This window comes from Typha latifolia, chromosome 11 (assembly GCF_019914945.1).
Source record: "Typha latifolia isolate L0001 chromosome 11, TyphaL0001v2, whole genome shotgun sequence".
Taxonomy (NCBI): domain Eukaryota; kingdom Viridiplantae; phylum Streptophyta; class Magnoliopsida; order Poales; family Typhaceae; genus Typha; species Typha latifolia.
The window spans coordinates 5439016-5461641 of NC_133096.1; the positions used below are offsets into that span (position 1 = coordinate 5439016).

The 22626-nt window shown below is 34.6% G+C and overlaps 1 protein-coding gene across 8 annotated transcripts; it reads right to left on the reverse strand.

The window, feature by feature from the left end:
- Window positions 1-5939: 5939 nt before the first annotated feature.
- LOC140797589 (protein-L-isoaspartate O-methyltransferase-like) lies at window positions 5940-22012 on the reverse strand. 8 transcript variants are annotated; one of them, XM_073151166.1, is made up of 5 exons: window positions 21637-21956; window positions 20345-20435; window positions 18764-19034; window positions 6953-7117; window positions 5940-6364 (listed from the first exon to the last, which is right to left on the reverse strand). In XM_073151166.1, exons 2-5 carry the CDS (start codon window positions 20378-20380, stop codon window positions 6114-6116), a joined length of 723 nt encoding a protein of 240 aa, XP_073007267.1. In that variant the 5' UTR covers window positions 20381-20435; window positions 21637-21956; the 3' UTR covers window positions 5940-6113. The 8 variants fall into 8 exon arrangements, with proteins under 8 accessions (XP_073007267.1, XP_073007268.1, XP_073007266.1 ...); XM_073151167.1 differs by having other exon boundaries at window positions 20405-20435; window positions 21637-21825; XM_073151165.1 differs by having other exon boundaries at window positions 21601-21797.
- Between the last annotated feature and the right edge of the window lie 614 nt (window positions 22013-22626).

The window sequence follows — 22626 nt, forward strand, 5'->3', positions numbered from 1 at the left end:
CTGGGGTTTCTAAGGGCTCGGGAGAAGGGAAGAGCCGCCGGGACACATACCAGCGATGGACGCAAAAGGTGATGGTCAGGCACCTACCCAATTGGGGGGTCTCGGAGGGTGACAAGGACATTCCAGATCTTAATATTCCGCCCTCGCCGGGAAAAAGTAAAAGCTGAGCTTTTATGGTTGAAGGTAAGGTAGGTAGTCCTCCATCTAGATGTTTGGGCATCATTCCAGATGATGTGCTTGAGAAGATAATGGAGGAGACGGATGAGTATGTGATCCTAGAGCCGAAAGTGTTGGAGAGATGTCGAGCTCGATAGAAGTTGACCCTCTTCGATAGGTTTCTGAGTAAACCCCCTCTCTCTCTCTCTCGAATCTTTACGATTATCCTTAGCCAAGGTGTGGTCTATCATACAAAGTTTTCCTATCTCTGAGATGACCTTACCTACATCCTAACGGAGGGACCTTGGACAATAAATGGCCAGGTCCTAAATTTGATTAGATGGCAGAATGATTTCAGATATTCCCTCAGGCTTTTCAGGTTACTTTTATTTGGATTTAGTTGTATGATCTCCCAATGGAGTGGTGGGAGCTTGAGGCTCTCATTCTAGTGCCGATTAAGTTTAGTCTACCACTTAGGGTTGATTAGATTACCCTAGACAAAACCAGGAGTAGGTTTGCTAGAGTTTGCATCAAAATAGACTTATCTAAACCGATCAAGAAAGTCATGTGGCTTGGTCATAAAGAAAAATGAGTTCATTAGCGTGCGGTTTATGAAATTATTTCAGTCATATGCTATCAGTGAGGGGTTGACTCTTGCCATCTCAAGCCAGCTGAGCAGGGAGCAGCAAGAGGAGCAAGAAGACCCATACAACTTGCTCAAGGTAGGGGCCTAAGTTTGAGGCGCTCAGAGAAATGGGCGAGAAGCCCAAAGGGGGGAGCGCAGGTGGCAATGAATCCCAAGGATTAACTTTTGGCTTAGCTCCTCGTGGGTTTCGGATTCTACCCTTGATCAGATCTCTAAGATTACTAGGAGCTTCCTCTAGGCTAAATGGAATGGCAGAAAAGGCCTCCATATGATCAACTGGGATACTATCACCAAGCCAAAGTTTGAGGGGGGTCTTGCAGTTAGTGATTAATATGAGGCAAAAAAATAGGGCTCTAAACCCTTGGTTAAAGGGCCTTAGGAAAGGCTCCTCGTGGGCTTGGAGGACAATTTGGGCTAGGGCCAATCATATCAAGTTAGGGTTTAAGTACCTAGCGAGATATGGAACTTCTGTAAATATTTTAAATGACTCTTACTGTTGTGATATTTCTATCAGTCATTAACCTATTTTTGTCCATACCAACATATTGAATAATGACATGTGCATTGCCAATCTTAGACCCAACGAGATTTGAGACATAGCTCTTATTGACCAGATGTTTGGGTTTTTTATCGCCAATCACATCTTAAACTTGGGGGTTGAGAACCATGCGAATAATTGGATTTGGATGCTAAGGGCATTATCTCAACTAAATCGGCCTACAATTTTATCAGAACTAGAGCTAGCATACTTGCTCAAACTTGGAAAAATCTATGGGAGCTCAAGGTCAACCCTCACGCCAAAATCTTTATATGGAAAGTATTGTATAGGAGAATCCCCACACTAGGTTTCCTCTATAGCTTACACATTGGGCCAAACACTACTTGCCCAATGTGTGGCCTATGGGATGAAACTACTACTCACCTTTTCTATGGTTGTTAGTATGCCACTGCGGTCTGGATACCTCACCGTATCCTTTAAGTTGGATGTACACTAGTTCAAGTGTGATTGGTCTTATCTGGAGGGCTGTGTTAAGAAATTTAAGGCTATTCTAGTTATCAAAATATAATATGGAAGGCTTGAAATCGTTTCTATTTTGAGGGCATAAGTTAAGCTTATGAAATACAATGGCGTGGCTCAACCTACAGATGGCAAAAGAATATTTCGGTAGAGGGTCGGATACTAACAAGACCAAGAACAAATTAATTATTAATATAGGGTCTGCAATCAAACTACAAGCCCCTGTAAACCAACATATTGTGAACATAAAACTTAGAAAAGAAAACAAACTTTTTAACAAACTAATTAATTGCTAAGTACAACCAGCCAGATACCTAACTTAGTTCTGGGAAATTCCTACAACCTTGGTCATAAAGAATCTACCATCTTTGCCTCCATTTTTTTGACATGCATGCATGATTGCACTGTTTCCATATAATCTACAACTGGTAGGTGAAATGCAATAATACTCCTCTACCCTCTAGACAACAATTAACACACCAAAAGAATATAATGCCTTCTAGATATATCCAACAATCAATACGAATTGCTATAGTTAATATACTCTACCTCTAACCCTACCCATAACTAGTGTATAAGACCACTAGTATTCTTCTCCCCTCTTTTTGAAATGAACCTTAAGCTCGCTCTTCATGTACAAGGTAGTGTTCAGCTTCGATGCCACCTTCTGCCCTCCGACAACCTCCACATGATACCTCTTCAATATCATCGCTGCCGCCATCTTTTATCCACCTCTCTAGTCTAAACTCCCTGTAATCTAATGGGTTACGGTACCAAAAGATCGGCTATGGAACGATTTCTTCAAGATCTGGATGTAGTACAGGAATCAGTTCGCGCAACCGTAGGAAAATATTCATCAAATATTCTCCTATAGTTAGAAAATTATAAAACTAAGTATTAGATTAGTAACTTCCTGATCTACAACTTTTATATTTACGCCTTTTGTAGATTCAAATTGCAACTAGGACGAAAATACAAAATAACGTGAGTGATGGTGGTGGTGACGGGTGGAGTGAATGTTAGGATTATGGATGGGTATGGAGGTGAAGGTGGATGATAGATGTGGTTAAGGAATGTAGACGAAGAGAACAAAGTGATCGAGATCCCAAAGAAGAGGGGTGACTCGACAGACGAGGGAGGTTAGAAGTTAGGAGAAACCTTGCCAACGGTAGAGGTGGAAGGTTGGTGAAGAGGGAGGAGGGAGGAGGGAGAGAGTCTAGAGAGGAGATAGGAGGTAAGAAATCAATAATCTAATTTTCTAATGAATTTGGCTGCCATCCACATACTTATAGATGCTAGCCAACAAGTCCTAATAACAATAAGTAACCCTAATTCTAGAGGATTCTCGTCGATCGCGTTTGAACGCACAAAAGACGTTCTCTGTATGTGCGAGCGCAGCGTTCGAACTCGCCTGACCCCGTTCGAACGCACTTTTTGCGTCCTCTGTATTTGCGAACCTAATGTAGGCATTTGCAAGGGTGTTCGAACGCGACCCCTCCTACGTTCGAACGCAACCTATAGAAATTTTATTTTAATAAAAATAAACAACTAATGCAATAAGAGAAGACTCTAACTAAATGTATCATAATCATTCCCCCATATAGCCTCCGTCCACCCCCATTGCGTACATCGAGTATATAACCCTAGTGCCCTTCTTTACCACTGTTCCATTGTGGAGCACGTCGTCTTCTAGTGCTTCTTTGAAGTTGAATGGAACTGAGGGGTTTAGCCATAGAGTCTCAGATAGTGCTGCGTACGTGGAGGTACTGCATGCATTCCTTTGAGCTCGTTCAGTGTACACATTATCTTATCTCTCTTACCACTGTTGTTTTTGAAAGTATTCGAGATCTCCTCAAGGATACAATCCTCGACTCAGGGGTGCTTGTCGAGGAGCCAGAAGAACCACGCGAGCGCTACTGAGCTCGTGTTGCAGAGATACTCATGGGAGAAGTTAACCTCGGCTTGTAGAAGGATATTAAAAATGAATATGTACATTTAATCGAGTATTCGACAAAACTAGCACTCATCACAAATTTATTTACTCAAATAATTAATCTCTCAAACTTAATTAGGTAAAAGATCTATTTTGGATATGTCAACTGCCATTGAAAAAGAGGCTTACATGAAGAAGAATATTAAACTTATAAGTAGTTTATATTAGATGTAAAATGCTAATCTTCTCGATATTTTATCTCAAGTATAAATGACTATCACATCAATGTTTTATATGAGAATTACGTAGTTTTAATATTTGATTTGCATTTATCATATCTCAGATGAAAATGTTTTTTTTTTTGTTGTAATAGCCCTTAAGTACATGAGGGTTTCTCACATAAGGATTATTCTATTTGAGATGTGATAGTCATTGTACTATATATCATGCATTCTAATTTTTTAATCATCAATTATGGTTATATTACCTTTTTAGCACGGGTCAGTTGTTCAATAATAACTCGGATGATGTCCTTCCTGCTCCACTCACTCTACCTTTATAATACTATCTTAGTTTTGCTACACAAAGAGGGTTCCATTACAAAATGGGACCAATCTATTGGGAATACTAAGACTCAGCGAGTGTTTAAGAAAACCGGATACGAAAAAAAAACACACAAAAAAAAACAATCACACACGATACATAGAATTTTACATGATTTTCCTAACATACGCTGCATCCACTAAGATCTCACCGATTTTATTATATATATTAGAAAAAGAAATACTTGAGAGAAATCACTTTCAACCTAACCCAAAATCTCATATTTTCTCTTTCACCTCTCTACACAAGACTTGCACATATCTATATTCGCACGATAATAGTCTGCTAGATGTCCCACTAGATATTGCTCTTATAAGCTCTTATTGCGTTAACCCTCATATTTATACACTTTCATAGAGTGCATTCATAGAGTGCAACAGAGTTCAAATAGGTTTAAGATTAACAACATAAGGTATATTTTTCTTTCCTAATGACACAAGGACAATCTTAAAAAGGTGTTCAAAGAAAATCCCTCGAATGAAAGACCTCCAAAAAAAATAAAAAAAAATCAAAGATTAAGGTTGTATTTGGTATCTCGAAAATTGATTCAATAAAATGACTAACTTGAATAAAGTGACTCTTTTTTTTTAAAAAAAAAGTCAAAATAAAAAAGTAAAGTTGATTTTCTTTTATTATTTTTTATAACTAAAAGTTAAATTAAAGAAATTTTAAAAGTTATTATTATTTTTTTACTTTCTAGTAATCAAATACTCATTAACTTACGATATTAAGAAAGTCTATATCTAGGAATCATAAATAAATTAAGAATCTTAAAAATTTCTAACATCTAGGACTATAATAACTTTGACATGATTGAGTCAGTCTGCCCTTCATAATAGTCTCTCACTAGGAGATTATGATAATATGAATATATGAGCCCTCAATATGTAGCTCTGACGGGATTTTAGCATCTCAATTGTAACTGATTAATTGATTAGCAATATTTACAGAATTCTTCTTCGTGCAAGTCTTATCAAAGATTAATTGTCTATTCTCTAGCAATAAGTGGATGAAATAATCCCTAATTCATTCTATAGTGAGACACTGTATGCAAGATAAATTATATTTTCGCCATCACTGTGTAATTTGGTATCTTCCTGCGACTTAACCATATCATCTCCTCGCATGCTTCTGTAACTTTGAAGTCCAACTGACTACCATGATCCCCAATTTGAATACATAGCTTGTTTCTCTTTGCCATCAAGATAACTATATATACCCCTTAAAAGCTTGACCTTTCATCCTCTAAAATATGGTCCAATATCTGCAATTCCTATTAGATATCTGAGAATGTACTGTAACTGCTTCTCAATGTGCTTCCTGCATATACAAGTCGTCAATAGTCTTTGTAGACATTCTTATTAATGTCCTGCTAATGAAGCGCTAACAGGCTTTGACGAAGCCTCCATGTTGTAATTCTCTTACGCCAACCCCTCAAAAAGCTAAAAGATCGAATTGACCGATATTACTAGCCGATAACTCCAATCAATCTAATAATATAGCATATAAAATGAAATTAAAGATAGTATTAGATCATTACCAAAGTTATTAGCCGGCGACACAATTTGATCCACTAATGGAAATACCATAAAGCACCAAACACTATTATTTCCCATAGAACTACTTCCAAGTTACAAAGTGTTTACTATAACCCTAAGCCATTTACAGAGAGTGTAGAAGCACACAGAACAAAAGATGACTAATATATACAGATTATTGCTGTACATTGCACAAACCGTTACCTACTAACTGTTGTTTTAGTAGTTCTGCAGCTGTGCAGATCGGCTAGTTAACGGGACATAACGCACAGATGTTTCAGTGTGTATGGTAATGGAACCATCTGGTTTCTTAGCAACCACCTGCAGATCCTGGAAGAAGTCGCCCACAGGAATCACCATTCTGCCTCCAGGCTTCAACTGCTCAAGTAGAGCTTGAGGTATTTCAGAAGCTGCAGCACCCACATGAATGGCATCATATGGTGCTTCCTCGCGCCAACCAAACCTTCCATCTACACCAAGATTGATTGGTTTAGTCAAAGAATCACCTAAATATTATCATTTTAATCCATAAGCACCAAGAAAAAATAGCACCTAATAGATTTAATACATCGCATTAATATTGGCAATTATATAAGTCCATAAAAAGATAAATGAACAGACACTAATGCTCAAGAAAAATCATGAGAAAACAACAGCTCTAAAAGGCGTTTGCTTCTCTTCTTCTTTAGGCTGGTTTTACAAGCCTTCACTATTCGTTCTAGTGAAAAGCAAAGCATCCATCATAAGATAAGCAATCCTAATCTGTACATTACATAGTATTGTTCTAGTTATGTCCTGTTGATTTTTGGCATCAATGAGTTTCTCATCTTGTCGTCTATAAAAGTAGAATCATCAGTATAGCTCTAGTTACGACCTGTTGATTTTTTTACATCAATGAGTTTCTCATCTTGTCTACTATAAAAGTCAGAATCATTCTTTAGAAAATGTAAAACTGTGTTGGCATCTTTATGTCAATAATCACATGTAGTTATGCAGTAGTCATGTCAACTAATTATCACACTGAAGAGACCTTGGAAGTCAGATTAACCCATGCATACCAGCAACATGTAAAGAGAGTGACCCATCCTTCAACAATTGTGCTGCTGCACTTCTCCTGACATTCTCAATGGAAGCAGCAACTAGCTCTGGAATGTGTTCAATGCCCACTGAACGACCTTGTGGTCCAACCATTAATGCAAAACATGCTGTCAGGTATCCAGTCCCTAAAAGAAGACTCCAAGATTAGATGAACCTTGTAATGACAAAATGTATCTACATACATTCCAAGATTTTGGTAGTGTGTCTCCATAAGTACATTTGGAATTCTATAACATCGCTATCCATAAGAAACCCTTCAAGAGGAAAGACCGTAGATATCTAGATCCGTTTATCTAAAGTACCAAACACTATTATTTTCCACAGAACTATTTCCAATTTACAAAGTATTACTAAAACCTTAGCCATTTACAGAGAGCGTAGAAGCACACAGAAAAAAAGATGACTAAATATATACAGATTATTGCTGTACATTGCACAAACCGTTACCTACTGGCTGTTGTTTTAATAGTTCTGCAGCCATGCAGATCGGCTAGTTAACAGGACATAACACACGGATGTTTCATTGTGTACGATACTCAAACCATCTGGTTTCTTAGCAACCACCTGCAGATCCTGGAAGAAGTCGCCCACATGAATCACCATTCTGCCTCCAGGCTTCAACTGCTCAAGTAGAGCTTGAGGGATTTCAGAAGCAGCAGCACCCACATGAATGGCATCATATGGTACTTCAACTGCTCAAATAGTGTTTGGTTTTATGGTAAATATGATATTTAAACTTTTAGAGCAAACGAGTTTGATATCTGAGCTAATTTTTCTCAAGGTCATAAGTTCAAATCTTGTCAAGTCCTATTCGGTCTCTATATCACTATTGATGGACTCGGATATACGCACAATATACATACTTGGAGATGGTTTTTTCCTCTCTTTCCGGTTGATGCATCTACTTGACACAAATCAAATGACACCAAGTACAATATGTCATGCCTATGTCAAGCTGTGTTGTAATTCTGCATTTAGCATTTACCATATGGTAGATACCAAGATTTATCAAGGAAGCCCTAGAAGTGTGCTAATTACCTGCTAATTTCTTCTCTTTATTCCATCTGCCAAGAAAACTTGAAAGTAGTGTTATTATAGGTTCAAGACGTATAAGAGGCGGTATAAAAATACATGTGAACATAAAGGTGCTAGATATATGTCCTGGTTGCCTTGCAAGTTTACTTTTTACTTATATGACTATATCATGCTAGACAATATGATGGAAGTATTATGATTAATAATGCTCGTTAAAGGTATATCTGGACATCTGGGGAAGATGCTGAAGTACCAGAAAAGCAAAGGATTGATAGTGCAGCTATCAGGCTTACTTTGCAGTCCTTTCTCAAGACCCTTGAGGAAGATTCACAGGTACACTTAAGATAGACCAACCTAGGGTTGGACCTAAGCCAACATGCAATTATATGAAAGCAATCAAAATGAAAAATATATAATGCAACAGAAGTTGATGGAGCAAATTTCTAACCTTTGTGATGCTTAGTTTATAGATTGAAGCTTTGAAACAAATTATTAAGTTTGATTCACTTGATTCAATAAAATAACAGGAGGCAATAGAAATTAGCAGAACTCTTACACAAGAAACCTTACATCAGATCTTAAATGCAAAGACCTTGCAAAGGTGTTCATCAATCCGACGTCGAGCCCTATGCAGTTAGACTACAACTTTTCGGAAGAAGAGAAAGGAAACAGCAATCACTAGGTTAAGCATTTTATGACTCTTCTACGTCCTATTTTATGAGAATTAGATCTTCATTTATTTTTTATTTTTTGAATGTATATTTATAAAAAAATTTAGAGTTATTCTTATAGTTTCTATTCGGGTAAAACTCCTAGACTCTGCGCCTGTGTTTGGCTTGAGAAAGGCTAAACTCTAAACTTGGCTAGAGATCGCTAATCATGTTCAGTAACTAGATATCATTTTATCCTTGGCTTGAGAAGGGCTAAACCCTAAACTTGGCTAGGGATCACTAATCATGTTCGGTGACTAGATATCATTTTATCCTTGTCTTGAAAAGGGCTAAACCCTAAACTTGACTAGGGATCACTAATCATGTTCAGTAACAAGATATCATTTTATCCTTAATTAACTTCAAGACCAAACAGAGGAGAGAGACAGAGTGCAAATGAGTCTAATTTTAAATTATTTACCCCTGAAATGACTTACATTTGTCTTTTAAAAAAAAATATTTTGATACTATTTTCATGATATATACTCAACTTTTCTAAAAATTAAATATTTTCACCATTTCATGTCATAACAAAGTAAAAATGATACCCATATTTCAAATCCTCTCTCATCTATCCTCAATTATCATCTAAAATAAACACATTTCCTTCAAAAATAAAAATTCAAAACTTACTAAGCCCATACATATCTTATAAGGTAGTTGTTGCAAGCTTATAAATTACCTGCCTTGTAAGCCCCCAATTGTTTGCTTTCACTTTTCGTTTAACAAGCCCACAAGACTAAATATTAAAACCGCAATTGTTTGCTTTCACTTTTCGTTTTACAAGCCCGCAAGACCAAAAATTAAAACTGTAATTCTGCACTTTTTCTTGTGAGGTTATAGCCACACAAGTCTGCATGACTGAAAAAAACAAAAAAGGGAAAAAATGTAATTGCTAATGGTTGCGGGCTTACAAGCCTTATGCGCACAATCATTTGCATCTCTCAAAAAAAAAAAAAATTATTCAAACAATAAAATTAATACTTACATACTTCAAAGTCAAAAGGGTTAAAGGGCATTTTGGTCTATTTTTTCTACATATCCTTAATTTTCTTCCAAAACTAAAACATTTTTCACTTTTTATATTACATTTTATTCTAGTTCACAATCAAACACCTCATTTTTTTAGACTAGTTCAAGTTACATAAGATAAAGCAAAAAAGGAGTCTAGCTAGACGCATTCAGCTACTGGACTCAATCAAATAGAGCCTATAATATTTGGTTATTACTTTGTTTTCAGATAAATTTTATTAGGATTTGGTTGATTTTAAGTTAAAAGAGTCCAAGGAATACTGAAATACTAAATTCTTATTTCTTTTTCTTTTTGGCATTTTTCGTTGACCCTAAATTACATCCATAGCCATTCTACTATGATCATAGACATAGAAAATTGTTCTGATCCTAGAGATTAATACAAATTTTATTACCAAAGGTCTTATGTTATTAATCATTATATAATTCACTAAACAAATCAGTATGAAATATCACCCCAAGACTACTAAATCACAGTTTGTACTCATAATACTCTTCAAGATAATATGCACCTCATCAGATCCAACATACCAATACTAATCATCTTACAAAGTCAAATAAAATATATACAATATTTTAATTACCTACATTATCTCTTTCATTACCTGATAATACCTGAATGGTTAGATTTAGATTATCTCTAACAATATACAAAATAAAATATTTCTAATAATCTTTCTACCAATAGTTTTCCATATCCAAACTGCGTCCCTTATTCACAGTTCCAATTCAATCATTATCTACTCAGTCACTATCACTACTAAAATGTCTACCAAAATCTCCTTTTAACAATATTCAAATCCAATGACCACCTACTGAGTTATGCTAAATATTCCAGTAATTTTTTCAATAACTCGACAATATAATACTCGATTAATAATACTAATCAATATTCAACAACTATTAACATATATTCAATAGCATCATCATAGCATTATGTAACTAATAAAATTCTCAATATTTACTAATCCATCATACTTGATCTTTAAAAAACATAAACTTCCAATTTGTTTATTTGTCACAGAAAAGGGCCATATCTATATGCTCTATGAATACTTTATTCAGTTACCTCACCAATAACTAACATGTCAATATATATAGTATCTCAACTTAATACTATGCCTAAAATTCATCATGTTTCATTTCTGATTTATAATAATTAAATCACCTAAACTTGATAATCCCTCAAAAGTTTTATCTTAAAATTCTATTCCATCCTCCAAATGAAGTCCACCACATATACTTAATCTTATAGCATCATCTAAATTATTCTACAACATCATCAATACTACATAATAACCGTAAATAAATATAAGTTTGTATATTTTTTGACTAAAATTCCACATCACCTAGAGACACACAATTGACATGCTTTAAAATTCTCATTCTCTAAATCAATGTCAAAATTAATCTGGTAATCAAAATATATTTTCACTATCATACAACATTTAACATAATACTATCAACCTAATAAACTACCATCTTCCTATATGGTTCATCTCATTCTCATCTTTTTCTATTTACTTTACTCACATTAACATAGTGAGCAACTTTCAAACTAAATCCACTTTCATGTCATCCAGAAAACACATACATTAAGACTCTACTAATGAAATCATTCCTAATCCAACATCTGCATTCACGTCATATTTCATATGCTCATAATTTCCTTTTGATAATAATCATCAAGTTAAGAATTTAGAATAGATGTTAATCCTCTAATAATATTATTAACAATATTATTGGACAACCACTTCCCTATTAAATCATCAATTTGCAAGCACAATAAAAGATTTTGTAACTATTAATACAAGTATTCTTGCAAAAATATCTATCATACCAATCATCCAAAACTTCTTTTCTATTTACAGCCCACAATAATCTATCATATCACCTAGCATCTTTTCCACCATATAAAACCATCATAAATCCTGTTCTTACTTAGAAAACATATTTCTCATCCAACTACAATCCATATAAAGAATCAAAATAGTCTCTCCCCGCATATAATTTTATATCATTTTTCAAGCCCAAGCATATTTCTTAAAAAATCATAAATCCAAGGTATGCTATCGATTCAGAATAACTTCAAACATATTACGAAACTTCTTCCTATAGTAGTTGATCACATCCTTTTGCATACAATAAATATTTAACCTATAAATAATATACATCTCCAATAATATATTTCAAAGATTATAACATATAAATACAAATCTTTTATAGCAACGATGGCCGTGCCAATGGCAAATGTTGTGACGTGCCGCATACCTCAGCATAGTGGCACGCCCCCATATCCTATTGGCATATATTTATAATATTTTTAATAAACTTTTTAGTATACTTAGAGATGTTTTGAGTCTTCGGCATATTAATCTTTAATTTTTTATTTAAAAATATGTATTAAAACCTACATTATAATTTTTTATCTTTACACTATTTTTGTAAATGACCTATTTTATTAAAGATAAAGCGATAATTAAATATAAATATTATTCAACACATACTATAATTGAATATATTCATTAAAACTATATAAATGACTGAACACCTTATTATATGATTAAATACTCCATAACATATAGAAAGTACATGGGATACCCATCATATCAATAATCACAATAATGTATAGCTAACATATAACGACCCATGTATATATCATGTAGCTAACTCTCACATATAGTAAACCATTCATATATCATATGGCTAACCCTTACATATAGCGAGCTATGTATATCATATAGCTAATCCTCGCGTTTAGTGAGTCATGTATATTATATAGCTCACCCTCGCATCTAGAGAGTAATATATATCATATAGCTCAACCTCATATCAAGCGAGCAATGTATATCATATAACCCACTCTTACATATAGCAAGCCATCTATACATCATATAGCTAACTCTCGCATATAATGAGCCATAGTTATTATATTACTACATCGCGTATAGCGAGCCATGTATGTATCATATAGCTTATGCATCTACATGCTCTCTATCAACCATTTCAATATGTTGTTATTATGATTTCTTTCTAAATGATAGGTCATATACATTTATCCAGTAGTGTAACAAGTCAATACATAATTCAATAACTTTGGTGGTAAAGAAGCTAAAGAAAATATGATGCATGTAACCTCAAATTATATATCCAACACATGCCTGCTCATATAGAAATCAACTCGACAAATAAAATATGCACAAGATCCATCTCTAATCATTTCTAAATGATCTGCATACTCATGCTCGAAACCAACCTAATAAATGATGATTAAAATATGCTCTCTAAATCATCTGTATATATGTGATCATATAATCATGTTACAAGCTTAGAATGCGTACATATAAATATATAGTATATCCTAATATAAAAGAGCTACCTAAGGGATAAGACTACTCACCATCATATTAGAAGACACAATACGTACTCATCACATCCGTCAACCGAATATCAATTCATCATTAGCGGGGTCCATGAGTCTAAAATAAGAGGTTTGAAATCTGAAATTGTTTGGTAGTATAACATTAGCCATTTATATAGTTAAAATTCATTCGTTTAATATATAATAATTTATTAGGTTTAGAATTACTTTTTTTATATTTATTAATAACTAGATCTATATTATAGATAAAATTCTGATATTTAGTTTAATAAAAATATAGAGATAATATGCCTTTCACCAATGAACTAATACTTTTTTTTTCTACAATAACCCCTTGGACTTTTTTGGTACATAATGACTCACTTAAACTATGAGAAATACCTCACTTAATCTCTTCTACTATAAGGTCATTATGTACTAAAATAAAAGGTCTAAGGGGTTAGTGTGTACAAATAAAAGTTCAGGGGGTCATTAATAGAAAATAATGATAGTTCAAAGGGGTGAAAAGAGAATTATCTCAAAAATATATGAAGATAATAAATATTTTTATATGCAAATATTTTTAATTATAATTAGTTAAAACTATACTAATTGCATTTACCTAATATCTATATTGTTAAGTATATATTCTTGCAATAATTAACTATCTAAAAATATAATTTATAGTAACTAGATAAAATAAGTAATTTACAAGAAAATGAAAATAAGTGCCTCATTGCTACGATGCTTGGACTATAGCTGGTAGGAGGTAGAACGAAAAGAGGAAGAAGCAGAAGAAAGGAGGAGCAGAGGAAAGGAGGAGAAGGAGGAGAAGGAGAAAAGAGGAGGAAGAGGAAGAGAAGAAAGGAGAAGCTTGGCCGATGGGGTGCAGATCAACCGGCGGCTCGGTTCAACAAACCCAAGCTCAATAAGGAAAAAGAGAGAGACGGAGAGAGAGAAAATGAGAGGAGGGAGGAGCCTCATCGATTCTTCCCGAAGGTGGTGGCAACGACGACGGCTCTAAGAACAGCGGCAGGAATCTGATGGGAGAAATTTGAGAAAGCTACGACAGAAACAAAAAAGAGAAAACAAGAGAGAAATGGCAGCAATGGAAGTTAGTGGAGGGTGGTAGCGAGTGCGGTGGCGGTGAAGCCCACTACAGCCAGTTCTGTAGGCTCTATAAGCACAAGGCTGGCCACAATGTGGTTGGCCACGTCGTGCCATACATATATATATTTAAAGGTTGGATTGTTACAGTTTCTTTACAATACCAGTGTGATCTAAATTTTGAGGTCAAAATTTTTTTAGAGAAAAAGAAAAATGTAACAATCCAACCCAAAAAAAAATTATCCCAACATGATGTGGCAGGCGGGGGCGCGTGGGTGCCCCCAACCATCAGCTTGCCCAACCTGGCCGGGCTAGATGGCTGTGGTGGGCCCCACCAACCTCCACCGATTTCCCCTATCATCTCTCCTCTCGCTATTTCTTTTCTTCTTTTCTTTCTCGTAACACTCTCTTGTTCTCTTCTTTCTCTCAAATTTCTCCTGTCGAATTCCCACCACCGTCCAAAGAAACGATGCCACCACTACCACCGAACAACACTAGTGAGCCTCATCCCTCGTCCTCTCTCTCTCTTTCCTTTTTGGGCTTAGGTCCACCGGAACAGAGCACCGACCAATCCCCTCCCCATCGACCAGGCTTCGCCCTCCCTTTTCCTTCCTTTCTCTTTTTTCTTCTTCCTTTTCTTTTTCCTTTTCTTTCCTTCTTCTTCTTCTTCCTCTCTTCGTTCTACCTCCTTGCTAGCTACAGTGCTAGGCCAAGCATAGCACTGTAGCAATGAGACATTCATTTTTTCCTTCTTATAAATTACTCTTTTTTTTTAGTTAATCTAAATTAGAGTTTTAGATAGTTAATTATTACAATACTATACACTTAGTCAAATGGATATTAGGTAAGTATAATTAATATAATTTTAACTAATTATAATTATAGATAGTTGCACATAAATATATTTGCTACCTTCATATGTTTTTATTAGACATATATATGTAAATACTCATAATGTATAATTTTAGCAATTTATTTTATACTATTATGTATAGAATGAGATATGCTTATCTATTTTATGATTTTATAGAATTGCGTAAAGACTATATATATGTACTTTCTAATTAATCAAGAAAGAGTAAAAATTACAAATTAATTATAATCAAATCTTTATCTATACTTATATTTTTAGTTTAATATAGTAAAAGAAAATAACTATCTTTATTCTTATTTCATACTAGCATTAATAATAGTATCAGAATTATATCTATAATATCGATCTAGTTATCAATAATATAAAAATTCTAAACCTAATAAACTATCATATACCATACGAAAAAATTCTAATTGGATAAACGGCTAACATCATACTATCAAATATTTTCTGATCCTGAACTCGTTATTTAAAAACCCATGAATCCTGATGCATTGATATTTGGTTGACGAACATAAGGAATATATATTTTTTGTCTTCTGATCAAATAGTGAGTAGTTTTATCCCCTAGACAGCTCTCATATATTAGAATATATTATTTTCTTATAATACGCATACAGTGAATAGTCTTATCCCTTAGACAGCTCTTATATATTAGAAAATATTGTTTTCTTATAATAGGCATTCTTTTTTGATTTCCAACATGATTATATGATTATATAAATATAGATAATTCATATGAACATATTTTTATCATTCATTTATTTAGTTAATCACGAGCATGAGTATGCAATGATTTAGAAATGAGTAAGATAGATCTTGTGCATATTTTATTAGTCGATTTGACCTCTAGCATAAGCAGGAATGTGATGGATATATTGTTTGAGACTGCACAGCATTATTTTATTTTTTTTTGCTTCTTTACCGCTTAAATTTCTAAATTATATATTGCTTATTACAGTACTAGATAAATGCATATAAATGAATAAACCATGATAACAGCACAGTCAAATGGTTGATAAAAAGCATGAAAATGTGTGAGCTATTCGACTAATACTTGGGAGTCAACTAAGTGATATATATATAGCTTGCTATACGTGAGGGTGAGCTATACGATATACATGGCTCGCTAGATGTGAGGGCTAGCTATATGATATATAGCTGGCCAGCTATACACGAGAATATTATATGATATATATGGCCTGCTATATGAAAGAGTTAGCTATACATTATTGTGATTATTGATATGTAGGGTATCCCATATACTTTCTATTAGTTAGGTTAGTACATCGATCTAGTTGGATGACTAGTATACTTATAGGATTGTTGAATATGATTGAGCCTTCGGGCAAGATTGTGAAGCCAAACACTGAATGTAGTGGAGTGGTCCAGTATGATAATGATAGATACATTGTCTTGCATAAGTTGATACATGATTATCAAATAGTCAACATACTTCATATATTAAAATTGTCATATTCAAAAAAATTATAGTATGTTTATATCAATAGAGACTTATATATGTTGTTGAGTATATATATATATATACTCATTTATGACATATGACTTATTATCTATTTACATATTATTGAGATACATCTATATACTCATTTGTAACATGATACTCTTTTTCTAAATTTATATTATCCGTTTGACACCACTGATTCCAAGTAAGATCTATTTACTAAGTTTTTAACTCATAATTCTCTTTATTTCTATTCTAATTTCTAGACATATGATACCTCATAGCAATTTAAGGTATTTTGAAGAGATTTTAGAGTGAAGACGAGATGAGCAAGACGTGAGATAGTATAGAAGATAGCTTATGTAGAGTTGTACCAATATCAAATATAATAAAACTTCATTATATTAGATAATAATATTGGCTGAATTATATATTCCCCATGTATTAGTTGTTTCTCAATGGTTTGTCGTAGTTTGTGCGGGTCCTGCAATATTATCTAGTAATCCAGCATGATTGTTATAGACTTAGATATTAAAACATTTAACATATTTATTTTAATGATAATATGATTTATCTCGAGATGAATTATGTAAGCATAGGTGTATCTCCATGTGATAGCGTCGCACGTCTTGTTGTATGCGCCGTGCGCGCCGTGTGAGTATGTCCGCAGTTGCCTATGCCGAGCAATCTTGACTACTGAAACAACCTTCAATTTTATGCAGTATTAGCAAGACAAGCATAGAAAAGGGATCGATCCTCTCTATCAACCAATAAGCCAATATTATCTCGAGGAGATAGATCAGACTCCTCCTGCTACGAGGATAACGTTGAAAGGATACAGAAAAGGTTTTAAGGCCAAATGATCTGGTTTTATAGTTGTATCTTCCTATTCCAATTCAGTCGTGGAAACCAGAAAGTGGCAGAGCAAGAAGAAAAGAGAGGAAGAAAGAGAGTAAACAAAAGGAAGAGGAAGAAAGAAAAGAGAGTAAACAAAAGGAAAAGAATGTGAAGTTATGGATAACCTGAACTCACTCTAGAAAGCCTCATTTTGTCAAAGCCTCACAAAAGAGAACAAATCAAGTTTTCTCAAGAGAAAATAGCCATCATAGCCTTGTTAAGACTTAAGAGAGAGACTACGATCCATGCGATTTCCAATAGGGGGTGTGTGACCAAGTATTTAGTCCCAACTATTTGAGATCAGCTATATGGATTTTCTTGCACTCCTCGTTATTTACAATTAAACTCGATGATCAAATTCAATGATGTCTTTCTTATTAGTTGGTTTTTGGCCTTCTATTATTTTCACCTAATTTATCCTCTATAGTTGTATCGATGGTTTGTCACTATTTCTTTCTTTTTTTCTCTCCTTACGATATAATCATTATTTCTCTTACGAAAAGATTTAGAACTCCAGTGACACAAATCTAACTCCGACAAACTCTAACGAAATCTGGTATATAATTTTTTAATTATTTCTCAGATTTTTCATTTCTTCCACTCCCTTTTTCTTCTGTTTTCTTCTTCTTCTTCTTTGGACCATGGTTTTGTTTGATTTTCTTTCAAACACACTCTTTCTAATTTCTTCTTCTTTTCAGTTTTTGCACCATTGTTTTTTTTCTTTATTCTCTTATTTTTGGTAATTTTTTAAAATTTTAAGAAATTTTTCTACATTTGAATAATATTTAAAAGTTGACGTAACTAAAAAGACCGATCCGATCTAGGCGGTCAATACGGTCAATCCAGCCGATATGTATCGTCTTTTTTGAAAAGCTGACTCGATCCGATTTTTCAAACCTTGGTTGTAATATTAAGTGTATTTTTTGTAGTATCTAATCATAGAAAAGATAACATTGAAAGGGGGAAGTCAAAAGAAAAGGGACTGACGTTAATTTATGAGCAAATGTGGAGCTATGTTTCAGAAAATTCTAACATTCATTTCATCCAACATCATTAACCCATAATTTTTTAGTAGGAATAATAAGAGAACCTTTTCCACTACTGTGAAAGCAATAGCAGACTCATAGCTATATGTAAAGCAATACTAACTAGAATAACAAACTCAAGTACCCAGGAAGAAGAAAGACATTTATAGCGAAAAAAAATGACGAAATGTGAAGGAATGAACCATATCAACAATCATTACCATTTCTATAAAAGGAAACAAGAGAGCATATATGGCTAACACACCTGAACCAACATCCAAAGCACGCATGCCTGGCTGTAAATTATCCTTTAGCAACTCTAGACAAGTTGCATGCATATGAGGTGCAGATATTGTTGCATTATACCCTATAGACATGGGGCTATCAACATATGGTGCGCTACCATGAGGTACAAACAAACCCCTATCAATGGTCTCCATCACTTCTGCCACTTTGTCCGTCTTGAGTACACCATACTGCTGCAAGTGCTCAACCAGGGTTTTGTTCTTATCAAGCGATCCTCTAGTCCAAAAATGCTGGAAGGACAGAGGCAGAAAGTTAAGAAAAGATAATGACAAAGTATTTTTCTCAAAAAAAAAAGTACATATTTCACACTCATATTTGTAGCCGAAGAAAGATCGATGTAAAGATAAAGTAAAACTTCAACCAGAAATTGAATTCCTACAAACAAACTTACTAAGAAAAGAATATAGTATATTCTTTTCTTTTCTTAACTTTCTGTTGGTAAAATTAAATCCAATCATAATAAGGAATTGTCAAAAGAAAGCTGGCACAACAATTTAAGATAAAAAAACCTACAACAAGCCAAAGCCAACAAACTTTAAAGAAGTGAAGAAAAAAACCCAAGAATTTACAACACAAATAAGTTGGTGGTTACTAAGACCTTCTAACACTTTTAGATGCTTATGCTCCCACAATTGGAAAACTCAATCAACATCTATTGATATTTAAGGACACTGCAGCTGTAGAGACAGCATTTACCCAAAAAAAAATGGCAAAATAGGAAGCATGTCTTGGAAGGCTGATAAGAACTTCAAAACAGCACATAAGTTGGGAAAAAATCTCTGTGCTATTGTTACTAATTGTGTTCTGTATATAGCAAACTATGATGTGATAATCTACACAGGAAACAAGTCCCAAAATCTCTGTGCTATCAATGGCTTCATGAATGAAACAAAAAGAAAAACACGAAACAAACAAAGGAAGGAAGATGTCACACAGAGTTGTACACGACATCTCATTAAGAAACATAATGGCATAATGCATATTTTGGCCTCAATTATTTCCTTACCCTCGCTTTTGAGTGGTAATTAAAATCATCAGATATCAAAAACAGAGATTTCCCATAGATTAACCACAATACGTGGAAGTACCCATGTATTTTTGTAGTCACTCAGTTAGGTCAACCAACAATAAGGTGCTGACCGAGACCAACTTTTTCTTTTCATAAGAATGCTTCAGGTTGCTGTTTATAATCTCAGGGTAAATACTAATAGTTTGGCACAGCAAAGTTGTTGCCTAAACCATAAGAAAGAAAATAGAATTATTTCTACATAAAAAACTAAAATATTCTTTTTCTCTCTAGGAGTTGAGGGTATCTTATTGTATTCTTTCAAAAATTGTCTGAAGTTTGACCTGAAACACAAAATCTATAAACTGGAAACTTCCTACAAAACTATCAAATTATGATAAACTGACTAAAATCAATGACACACTTCCATTGGAATTTGGCTACAGAATACTAAGAAATAGAGTTAAAAAATGATGCCAAATCTTTTTTTAACAATTCATTAAAAAAAGAGTCATCCATCAGATGCTTTTCAACCTGCATTAGCACTGCAAAAAATATTGTTGCAAGCATTATCAGCTCTAAAGTTATCAAAACCTGAAGTCCACTGTCCAGACTAGCTTCCTACCTGCATGAGAAAGTAGATCAGGAACATCTGATTTATTCACAAATCAATGTCATGACTCATAACTACTTATATTCATCAAGGATTAAGTCATTAAACTAAATGAAATATTAGTGTAGATGCCGACACAGATGTACGAGAGATTGCATGACACCTAGAGTTAGGCAGTGCCCTATGGATAGTTGGATACACAAAATGTTAGGTGGCTCGTTTCTACTATCAATTTTGTAGTAATGGGGAAACCCATTCAAAATTTCCATTACAATATGACTGCATTGGCACAGATAGTGAAGATGCTTATTACCAACCAGATTATTGAAACATGTAAACTTGGTTTCTGGAAAGTGATTTTAAGGACTAAAAACCTTTTTTTTCACCATTCTGATTCGGGGAAGCTTATCACAGGACTCAGTTGATCTATCATGCCAAAAGTGGCTCACATTCTCAAGGTTAGGGTCAAAAAAGGAAAACCACCCGAGAAGGTGGAGAACAGTAAAGCCCCCACACCCAGCACAAAAACTTTAGAATCCATGTGCTCCTTCAACAAAAGGGTAACATGACAAAGTTACATAGGTAGAGAATACCTACGGTAAGGAGACAACTACCTCTAAGAAACTCGACCAAATAGCCCCATAACCTCTAGAGAATGGGTGCCTCCTCACAAAGGGAGGACACCCAGTGACCGGCCCGACACCTTCATACAGAGTTAGATGTGGAGAATGTAGGACTATTCCAACTCCAGTACCCTATCCTACCCCGCAGTCGTGCTCATTAGATCGAACTCTTGATTGGATATTGGGGCGGAAGTGTCCTTTTGCTACGACAAGAAACCTCTCAAAGTAAGCATATTATTAAAGAACATTCACAAAGAGGTTAGCTTGGCTTCTATCGCCTTCCTGAATATGATTCAATGAACACATGATGTTTGGTGTGCCCTTCATCTCAATTTGTCAAGAAAACCTAGAGCACCAATTTGATCAACAAGAGCTACGCTCATGAGAAATGGGATTATCAAATTAGAGAAACCGCAGATAAAAACATCCATCAATTAATTACCTCAGGTGCCGGACGATGTGCACCAGCAAATTCCACTTGTGTAATTCATCAAGAAATCGAAAAACAAAATCCCTCAAATCTTTAAGAGACGGGAACAAGGAGCACGACTTACACGGAAGAAATTGTTAGGCTTTAGTAATCGCAGTACCTCCATTCCGAGCACGGGTTGGGATCCCAGACACGACCTCGGGAGCTTCTTGAAGGTAGCGAGCGACCGGGAAAGAAGAGAAGAGGAGAAGGGCGAAGAGGAGAGAGAGGAGAGGTAGTGGCGATGGAGGTGAGGATTTGATGGGAGGAGACGAGGAGAGCAGAGACGGAGAGCAGACATGGCTTTATTTGGTGAGATATCTCCCGGTGAGTTCATCATGAAGTGGCGCCACTCTCAGGACGTATATTATTGACAGGTGGCCGCGGAGTACACCCGGCGCTTTGCAGAGCTCCAGCGGATCATATCCGGATCTTTCCACAAGCATTTATTTGAGCATTTTGCTTTTTAGTTTTCGCAAGTTAACCTAATCTTCGTTGAGGTTTTATTAAAATGAGTCTCCTTCAAATAATTATTTCTTATTTTTTTACTCACTAAAGTTAGTATAAAAATAATTTATTTCTTTTGTCACGTCAATAATTTGCCAAGAACTATTAAAAAATTTAGCAGTTTACAAGTAAAATAAAACTGCAGAAGTATTTTTAGTTATTTAACTTTTAGAAAAACTGTTAAAGACTTCATAAGTCGGCGATATTTGTTGCAATTTATATTCCTCTTGCTATTATTTACTGGTAATTAATTATAAGAGCAGAGAATTGTGAAAACATTAGGTCTAGTTTGATGTTATACAAATTTCTTTCTGTAGACTATTTAGCTTGCTTTTTTAATGGGGGTTTGAAACTATGATTTAAATCAGGACCCTGCCACGCTGGAAAAATTAATACAGATTCGATTTCTTTTAGCAGGACTGCATCTGAAATCTGAGTATTATATTAATGTTTATTGAGACCACTTTGATCAGTTGCACACTTTCTTCGCTTTGCAAATTTTATTATTTGTTCACGTTCTTTTCTCTTGTATAATGACAGCTCACCATCAATAACTGATCACTGTCTAGAACTGTCTAGAAATAAGAGACTATGAATAAAAGAA